This window comes from Vespa crabro, chromosome 22, assembly GCF_910589235.1.
Source record: "Vespa crabro chromosome 22, iyVesCrab1.2, whole genome shotgun sequence".
Taxonomy (NCBI): Eukaryota; Metazoa; Arthropoda; class Insecta; order Hymenoptera; family Vespidae; genus Vespa; species Vespa crabro.
In genome coordinates this window covers 3,338,954-3,349,123 of record NC_060976.1, presented here as the reverse complement: position 1 = coordinate 3,349,123, position 10,170 = coordinate 3,338,954, and the positions used below count along the sequence as shown (strand labels likewise).

General features: G+C 28.2%; 2 protein-coding genes across 5 annotated transcripts; one reads left to right on the top strand and one right to left on the bottom strand.

Annotated features, from left to right (window-relative positions):
• Positions 1-2,675: 2,675 nt before the first annotated feature.
• On the top strand, positions 2,676-7,731 carry LOC124431632 (spermine oxidase-like). 4 transcript variants are annotated; one of them, XM_046979747.1, is made up of 13 exons: positions 2,676-2,831; positions 2,978-3,159; positions 3,235-3,499; positions 3,586-3,799; positions 3,902-4,135; positions 4,206-4,337; positions 4,430-4,629; positions 4,696-4,819; positions 4,897-5,003; positions 5,887-6,053; positions 6,123-6,583; positions 6,649-7,404; positions 7,485-7,731. In XM_046979747.1, the coding sequence occupies exons 2-13, from the start codon at positions 3,012-3,014 to the stop codon at positions 7,605-7,607; spliced, it is 2,931 nt and encodes a 976-aa protein (XP_046835703.1). In that variant the 5' UTR covers positions 2,676-2,831; positions 2,978-3,011; the 3' UTR covers positions 7,608-7,731. The 4 variants fall into 4 exon arrangements, with proteins under 4 accessions (XP_046835703.1, XP_046835704.1, XP_046835706.1 ...); XM_046979748.1 differs by having other exon boundaries at positions 2,679-2,831; positions 2,982-3,159; XM_046979750.1 differs by having other exon boundaries at positions 2,686-2,831; positions 2,901-3,159.
• On the bottom strand, positions 7,583-10,068 carry LOC124431634 (spermine oxidase-like). The gene is made up of 8 exons (XM_046979753.1): positions 9,718-10,068; positions 9,352-9,595; positions 8,996-9,209; positions 8,662-8,898; positions 8,415-8,540; positions 8,141-8,346; positions 7,961-8,081; positions 7,583-7,872 (listed from the first exon to the last, which is right to left on the bottom strand). The coding sequence occupies exons 1-8, from the start codon at positions 9,920-9,922 to the stop codon at positions 7,753-7,755; spliced, it is 1,473 nt and encodes a 490-aa protein (XP_046835709.1). The 5' UTR covers positions 9,923-10,068; the 3' UTR covers positions 7,583-7,752.
• Positions 10,069-10,170: the final 102 nt, after the last annotated feature.

Below are 10,170 nucleotides of genomic sequence, written 5' to 3'. Positions count from 1 at the left end.
TTTTTCTAACACTTGCGTGGGTGTTCGGGCGCGATTAAAGGTCCTACCGTGGACTTCGTTTGATTTTTTTAAAATTTCGATGGGGGTACTTCGCGAATTTCGGCTTAACAGTAGAATCTACGTAATTATAACACACACGTGAGTGTCGCGACGCGATTAGTATTTCTAAGGAGTGCGCTTTGATTGTTCGAAATTCGGAAAGCACGAATTCGGATGTGCTTATTAAATTCCGTTATGTCTGAAGCGGACGGTGCAAATGGTGGAGCTATCTGTAAGAGGTGTGTAGTAGCTAAGCTACGCATACCCTGTTAGTTAAGAAGCCAGTGCATTGAAGCGGAAAGGTATCGCGGATCGGTATCGCGGAACGCGGATTTTAGAGTAGAGTCACCGTTAGCCCGTGGGTCTCCACATGCAGCAACCTCCACGTGGTGAGACCTGGGTCGTTAATACTTGCAAAGTCTAATTGTAAATCTTATAATGCAAGTATTATCGAGCGAATGGCTGCATATTGTATTACTTTTCCAATATTTTTTCAATCTAATTCCAACTAAACATTAACATATTTCCATTTTATATAGCTAATAATACTTCGGAAGATGAAATATAACAGAATTTATTGTACAATAATTTAATACAGAACGACAAGGAAATTTATCTATTACAATTTTATGTCCGTTGTCATTTCTATTTATTCTTATTTACTCTCAATAATTATCCTTTATATATCTCGGGTGGGACCCATGGGAGGGGCTCATGGGTGAGGGCTTCTGTGCGGGTTGCTGTCTCAGCATCTTGTTGAGTTGTTTCTCTTTTCTTCTCTTTCTGGGGATCTTTTTTCGTTCTCCGGCTCTTATTTCTATTTCATATTTTTCTTTTTTGATTATGTTCTGACTTTTGTTATTAATATGTTATTTACTTTTAATTATGTTTTCTTAATATTTATTTATGTTGTTTATTTTAATTATGTTTTTAATTATATATTCAATTATGTTTATTATTGTGTTTTTAATTATGTTTTTAATTATGTTTTTAATTATATGTTCAATTATGTTTATTATTGTGTTTTTAATTATGTTTTTAATATATACTTATTAATTATTATTTATAGGTCTTAGGTAAAATCCATGGAATGATGCTGAGCTGCATTTTTTTCGTTTCTTTCTCTAGCTTTCTTATTTATTTATATATATTTATTTTCTATTTTATTTATTTTGTTATTATATTTATTTTCTATTTATAATCTATGTATATATTATGTTTTATTTTTTATGTATTTTTGATTCTCTTATTTTCTCCTTAGCTTCTTTTTTTTCAGCATAGATCATCGAGGGATAGGTTCATCTGCGGCCGAATGATACATCGCATGGCAAGATTCATCATCGATTTTTACACGCGGATACGGGAAGGGTAGGAAGAACATTGGCGCGCGTGTCGGCGGGCACAGGCGTGGGTGTTCTCGGGCGCGATTAAACTTCGTTTGATTGTTCGTATCGAAAACGCGAATTTAGAGTAGAGTCACGTTTTTTTAACACTTACGTGGGTGTTCGGGCGCGATTAAAAGTCCTACCGTGGACTTCGTTTGATTTCTTTAAAATTTCGATGGGGGTACTTCGCGAATTTCGGCTTAACAGTAGAATCTACGTAATTATAACACACACGTGAGTGTCGCGACGCGATTAGTATTTCTAAGGAGTGCGCTTTGATTGTTCGAAATTCGGAAAGCACGAATTCGGATGTGCTTATTAAATTCCGTTATGTCTGAAGCGGACGGTGCAAATGGTGGAGCTATCTGTAAGAGGTGTGTAGTAGCTAAGCTACACATACCCTGTTAGTTAAGAAGCCAGTGCATTGAAGCGGAAAGGTATCGCGGATCGGTATCGCGGAACGCGGATTTTAGAGTAGAGTCACCGTTAGCTCGTGGGTCTCCACATGCAGCAACCTCCACGTGGTGAGACCTGGGTCGGTAGTACTTGTAATATATCAAAATCTGCATCTACATAATATATCGCAAGTATTAACGAGCAAATGGCTGCATATTTCAGTGCTTTTCCAATTCTTTTTTTATTTTAACTAATCATTAACGTACTTACATTTTATATTGTTCGATATATAAATAGATTAGATATAATTGAATGCTAATGTAATTTCTTAAAGAAATCTAATAAAAAAGACTAATTTCTTTTTTATTCTCATTGATTCTTATTTGGTTTTATTTTTACTCTTGTTTGCTCTCTTTGGATTAAATATTATGTCATCTATTATACTTATATTTGACATCATATATACTTCTCTCAAAATTCATGATATATAGCAATGATATTTTTCCAACTGTTGTTTGTTTTTCTACTTTTATTTGTTCTATTTTATTTCAATGCAAGTAAAATCGAATTGATAGCTTCTTGAACTCACATTAGTTATTCGTATAAGTTTCAATAGATTCGAAAAATATGAGATTTGTACAATTAATAAATACTTTTCAATTAATCTATAACTTTTTCTTGTTGTTGTCAGGTGCATTACAATTTTTCTATATACAAAAGTTTTTGTCACATCTTAATTCGATTATTCAAATCGCATGAGAGGGTTATAACGTAAACAAATTTATACATTGTTGGGATAGTTACATAATTTTTCTATCACGTTTGTAGTTCATATTTCGTCCATATTTGTCGCTGAAGTCGCATACGATGTTAGTGAAAGTATTCAAACATAGAAGTGATAAATTAGTGCAAATATAATGAAAAAGTGTTATCAATATGATCCAATATCAAACTGAATTATCACGTAGTATGATCATATATAAATTTGGAGATTGCAGAAAATATTGTAAGGTATAATTAACTTAATTTTTTGTATATAAGATTAAATGGATAAATTCATTTATTAAAATCTTCATTTAGGAGATAAATTTTTGACGCAATAAGAAAAAATATCTATTGATAATTCAAATTTTTTTCTATTATTATGTTTCTGGAAGGTAGAAAAAGACGTTTAAGAAATAAAAGGTAATAATGTTTAATGAACCTAAAATATTAATAATTGGAGCTGGGGCTGCTGGAATTTCAGCTGCTAAGAGATTATTAGAAAAAGGTTTACAAAATATTACTATACTTGAAGCTGGTGATCGTATTGGTGGTAGAATACATACAGTAGAATTTGGTAATTATTCTTTTCATGATACTTTATTTAATATTATTTAGAAAGATAATGCATATGAATATTTTTTTAATTTAGCCGACAATGTGGTGGAATTAGGTGCTCAATGGGTACATGGAGAAAGAGGAAATGTAGTTTTTAATCTTGCTTTTCCACATAAATTGCTTGATTCTTCTAAAATATTACATGATTTTAATAAACAAATATTTGTAACTCCTAAAGGTAAAATAATCCCACAAGAACATAGTATTGAATCATTGAAGGCATACTATGATATTTCTGATCGTTCAATGGAAGATTTAAAAAATGCCATAGGATCGTACGGAGAATATTTTTGTAATGAGTAAGAAGGAAATTACATTAATGAACATTTTGATAATAAATTATATACATAGAAAAAAGAGAAGTAAAAAATGATATTTGTTTTAGATTTTATAAAATTATGAAAGAAAAATCTTTTATCAATAAAGAGGAAGTAGAATTATTTCTAGATTGGTTCCATAAATTCGATAACTCCATTCAATGTAGTGATACATGGTTTGATGTTTCTGCCAAAGGTATTACAAAATATTGGCAATGTGAAGGTGACTCTTTACTTAACTGGAAAACACATGGTTACAAAACGTTATTTGATTTATTATTGGTTTGTAAAATATGTAATAACATATATTGGAAAACATGTGCGTATTATGGTTTTTACTTTTTTAATATTAATCTTTTTTTATTTTAATTGTTTTGTTATCAGAATAAAATCCCAGATTCCAAGGAAACATTAATGATAACAGAAAAAATTAAATTTAATAAAGAAGTATCTCTTATTGATTATACATCTACTAATAATGTGATTGTTAAAGTTAAAGATGGATCTAAATATAATGCTTCTCATGTTATATTCACAGCATCTTTAGGAGTCCTAAAGGAAAAACATTCTATGATGTTTTTACCTTCATTGTCTGAAAGAAAACAACGTACCATAAAGGTAATATGAATGAAATTGTAAGAAAAAATTGTTAATAGTTATATTTAATAAAATATTTATATATACACAGGGTTTGAGTATTGGAACTGTAAATAAAGTTTTTCTAGAATTTCCATATATATGGTGGAAAGAAGAATGTGCTGGTTTTAGTTTAGCTTGGACCAAAGAAGATAAAATGCAGTTTCTTGAATCTCATGGTCAAGTATGATATTCACATATTTTTCTATATTATTAGCTATATAATGAATTCAAATTTGTATAAATTGAAATAAAAAATTCTTATTTTTTTTATAGGACAATGCATGGCTATGTGATGTATTTACATTTTTTACAGTAGACTATCAGCCTAGAGTTTTATGTGCATGGGTTGTAAGACGAAGTGCAAAATATATTGAAACACTATCTGATATAGATATTATCGAAGGATTATATTTATTGTTAGAAACATTTCTTGGAAAATCTCATAATATTCCAAGACCAGATCATATGATAAGGTAAAAAGTCATTTATATCTGTACATATTTATTAAAATATTTTTCACATTTATTTTTAATTTACAGATCAAATTGGTATACAAATAGTAATTTTCGTGGGTGTTATACCTTTCATAGCATGATGTCTGAAAAACTAAATGTACAACCAAAAGATCTTGCTGAACCAATAATGTCTCGTGATAATAAACCTGTACGTAAATGTATTGGAAATAATTTTATATTTTTATTAAATATATATTTTAATTAGTTCTTTTTATGATATTTCAGCTTATACTCTTTGCTGGTGAAGCGACTCATGATCATTACTATTCTACTGTTCATGGAGCTGTTGAATCTGGATTCCGTGAAGCAGATAGATTATTGCAATACCAAAAGTGAGAACAAATTTCATTAATCATTATTTGTGTTTGAAATCTTATTAATACACTACATTATTACATTATGGTTTAAAATATGATTGAATGCTCCGCTGAATTTTTTCAAGTCTTATCTATGACTCAAATTATTTGTTTAAGTGCATTACTTATTTTCTTTTAAATATTTCATTTCAATTGCTCAAGTTTATCAAAAATAAATATTAATAATTAATCCGTGTTTGCGCAATAAGTATTTAGTAAAGCTGGAATACACCAAAAGCTTTATATATGATTCATATAAGTCAAATAGCACGAATGAACATCATACGGTATTATAATAATTAATGTATTCTATTTTTATTGATTGGCATGCTTTTTCATAGGCGATTAGATTCTCATCTTTAACCAAAAACCACGTTCTTCCTAATGAATGGATTATGGTAAACTCTGGACGTATCTTTATCTTTCCAATAAAGTAGAAACTGCCACATAACAAGTATATATATGCGGATAATAAATCATAGTATTAATCATATTGCTTGGTGCTTACAATATTTACTGTATATTATAGTAATAATGCACATATTTTATAATATATTTAACAAAATTATATATATATATATATATATATATATATATATATATATATATACACATATATGTATATATATATATGTATATGTATATGTATGTATATGTATATATATATGCTTTTTATTATAATTTATTAGTAATTATATATTTCTCAATCAATAAATAGAGGTAATTATTGTGAAAGTTATTATATTAGAACAGATATTATATTGAGTAAAAAACAAATTAATAACAAGTATTGTCAAAAGTTTGATATGATGATTTAATTACAATACAAATAGAGCTCACTGTTATATGGGTTATGTAGAATACATGGTTGGTTAAGGCACTTCGAAAAAATAAGAAAAATACAAACCATGAAGATACAACCGATAGGTAAACCAGAAGTTGTAATAATTGGAGCAGGCATTGCTGGGCTAGCAGCAGCAAAAACTTTAGAAGATGCCAATTTTAAAAATTATCTTTTATTAGAAGGTGAGCACTTTCACTGCAAGGAAATTTAATAAAGATGAAAATTAATCATATATTATAATAATTAAACAGCTCAAGAACAGATTGGTGGACGGATACAATCAACATCATGGAATGAGAACTGGATTGAACATGGTGCACAATTTTTACATGGCGGCCAAAGTAAATTAGCAAAATTATGTAATGAAAAACAATTATTATCAAATACTCAATGTAAGGATGGAGAGGGAGTATTTTTATCCGAAAATGGGTTAGAAATTGATTTAAAGTTGGTAGAAGAAATTGATAACTTCGTACGTAATATATTAGAAGAATGTGAAAATTGTGAGAATCAAGAAATTCAAAATAATTTTGAAAATATTGGCAGAATTTTAAGAAGTCGTTTTAGAAATTATTTACAGCAATCAAATGATATAACCGAGATAAAAGATATTAAGAAAGGAATTTTTGATTGGATAACTAGATTTCTTATAATTGACAATTCTTGTTTCACATTAGATGAATTGTCTTTGAAGGGTTGGGGAAATTTCAAAGTAAGTATATAAGAAAACGTATTCATTATAATTATATGATATTTCTATTATCAACTCTTTTTTAGTTTGTTGGTGGTCCAGAATACCTTTCATTTAAAACCGAATATAGTTCTATATTAAAACTTATTGCTGACAATTTAGATCCAAATAATTTATATTTAAATAGTGCTGTGGAAGTAATAGAATGGCAACAAAATATTAATATTAATGAATCAGAAAAATCAATTATTTTAACACTGTCAGATGAAAGACAGATTTTTACAAAATGTGTTATAATTACATGTTCCCTTGGCCATCTGAAAGAAAATTATCAAAACATGTTTGTGCCTCCATTACCATTCAGTTATACTTTAGGAATTGAATGTCTTGGATTTGGTTTAATAAATAAAATATTTCTTGATTTTGGTCATTCTTGGTGGAAGACGGAAACTAAAGGATTTCAATTTATTTGGCACAAAAATAATATAAATGTATTTTCTGAAAATTCCTTGGCTACGTGGACCAGAGATCTTACAGGTTTTGATGTTTTGCAAAATCATCAGGGTGTACTCCTTGGTTGGGTTGGCGGACAAGGTGCTAGTATTATTGAAACATTGAGTGAAGAAGAAGTTGCAAATGATTGTTTGAATTTATTTAAGTATTTTCTTAAAATTGATAATATACCTAAAGTGCAAAGATGTATTAGAACACAATGGAATGCAAACAAGTACATAAGAGGTAGTTACAGTCACATTTCAGTGAATTGTGATAGAAAAAAAATCACGCCAGGTACACTAGCAGAACCAATTTGGGGTACAATAACTCAGCAAAATTGTACTAAGGTAAATAATAAATGTTTAATTATTTTGACTGATAACTATATGACAATTCATAATATAAAATATATTCTTTTTAATCATAGATTGTACCAGTGATAATGTTTGCTGGTGAAGGAACGCATGACAATTTTTATTCTACTACACATGGGGCTTATGAGACTGGATTAAATCAGGCACAAACTTTTTTACGTTATTATGTTAATTAACTTTAATTTTTTATACAAATTAATTGTGTTCATAATAATACGAATATATACAACATACATTGAGTAAATATCATCAAGTTTTAATTTAGTTTTATATATGGAATATATTTTATATCAAATAGTATATTTATGTAAAGTAATTTATTTATGAAGTTTTTCCATAAAGTTCTATAAGTCTATCTGCTTCCCTCCATCCTGATACAATTGCACCATGTACAGTTGAATAATAACGTTTGCTTGTAGCTTCTCCAGCAAATAAAATTATCTGAAGAAAAAAATGGAAAAAAAAAGAAAGCGAAATTAAAAAAAAATAATATTTTCGTAATTATGAAAAAGTAGTAGTAGTTACGTACGGGAATTTGATTTTTTATTATAGGTTCTGAGAGCCCTTCTGCTGATGCATGTACTTTATCAGATTCAATACTATGAAAACTATAGGTCCCACGAAAATGTTTGTTTTGTGTCCATGCACTCCTAAAAAATCATGTCAATAAGAAATTGCATTAGATGAAAAAAACAAATATATTTATTACCTTATCATTGCACTAGGTTTTGTAATATTGTAATCTTTCCCCATAAAAGTGTGTAACATATCCATGGAATGTTCAAGAACTTCATCGTCGGAAAGTGTTTCCAAAATACGACATCCCTTTGGTGTTATCCAAGCAAGTAATAAAGAAGGTTTGTTTTCAACACTACTAAATGATGTTGTACTTGTAATCCATTTCTTATCAGAAATCTAAATAAATAAAATATGTATATAGCATTAAATATTATATATGGATTTTTAAAAATATTTGTACATACACCGTTTTCTAACTCATTTTTATAGCTTTCATTAAACAATAAACTGAATGCCCAGTTGAAGTTATAATCCCACCAAGGTTCATCAAATTGAAAAAATATTTTACATTCGGTACCATAAGCCAAACCCTACAAAAGAATTAAAGTCAGTTAATTATCAAATAATTGATAATAAATTAATGATTATTTCAAATGTTATTAATTAAAATATATAATCTAATACAAATTATAAAAGACAGACATCTTGTACCTTGATGTTTGTAATTTTTGATTCTGGTAAAGGCGGATTAAACAAAGATTGATAGTCTGCCTTCAAAACACCCAAAGATGGTGTCACTATGACATGATCCGCTAAATATTCTTGATTATTAAGAGTTCGAATTTTTACGATATCATTATTTCCTGTATAGTCGATATTAATTACTTCAGAGTTCAAAAGTGTATTGTTCAGAATTGGTAATTCTTTAGTTGCGTCTGGAAATTTTTTCTGAAAATTATACAATATATCTTCTATATTGTATATTATATGCACGTTATAAGATTTAATAAGAAATTATTTTTTGGATATTCAAAAGTATATAAACCATTAGAATATCTAAAATAGTGCTATATCCTTTGTCCTTCCAATTAATAGAAAAATTTCCTTCACACATTTCATATTCCAATTCTGCTTTAATAGACGGTTCATACCATGTATCCGATGCAGAAAATGAACATTCTATTAGATTATAAAATCTTAATAAATCATTTTGAAGAGTAGTATTTATTTCAGGATGATCTTTGAAATATTCGGCAAATCTAAAACACACCATAAATTTAAATAGTTAAACGTTATTACGTGATGTTTAATTATTTAAAATAAATAAAAATAATAATAAACAAAAAAAAAAATGCCTATAGGAAACGTATATCGAAAAAATACGATGTTAATATTATATACTTTTGTTCGTAATATTCGCCGACAGAAATATTTTTATGAATTATGGTTACATTATATAAAGCATTTTCAAAAATATCAATAGTATCTTTAAAAATCGTTTCGTCTATCTTGAAGCCTGCAGAATTATAGGGGGAAAATTTCCAATTAGTATGTTCCAATAAATCATAAGGCGCAGCAAGTTCATATACCACATTATTTAATTGTCCATGTACCCATTGCGCTCCAAGATCTATTAAATATTCACCTAAAAAAAGAGCAAAATAATAATAATAATAATAATTATTATTATTATTATTACTTCAATCTTTCTTATAGACATAAATAATGCCTGTTAATCCTATAGCATCACGTAAAAAGATTACATACCAAATTGAATAGTGTGAATACGTCCACCAATTCTATTTTGAGCTTCTAAGATTGAAATATTTTTAAATCCATTTTCATATAATTTAGAAGCTGCAGCTATACCAGAAGCACCAGCTCCGATAATAACGATCCGTGGTGAATTTTCCAAATTACTGATTACACAATTAAACGATAAAAAACAACAAATTATTAGTAAAAATATCATTTTGAAAATTCTATCGGAGATTGTATCGATTAAAAGAATTTTCTGTCTATTTGTTTAAATAACAATGGTTAACAAATATTACAGATCATTAATAATTATTAATAATTATAACAGTATTCGTATTAATCAGAATAGTTTCGTACTGTTTTAAATAGAATGTTTTCGATCTTACGAGGAGCTTTATAAACTAATTTTATCTGTTAAAATGATTTATCTCTGGTTAAAGAGCAAATAATTAGAAAAAAAGC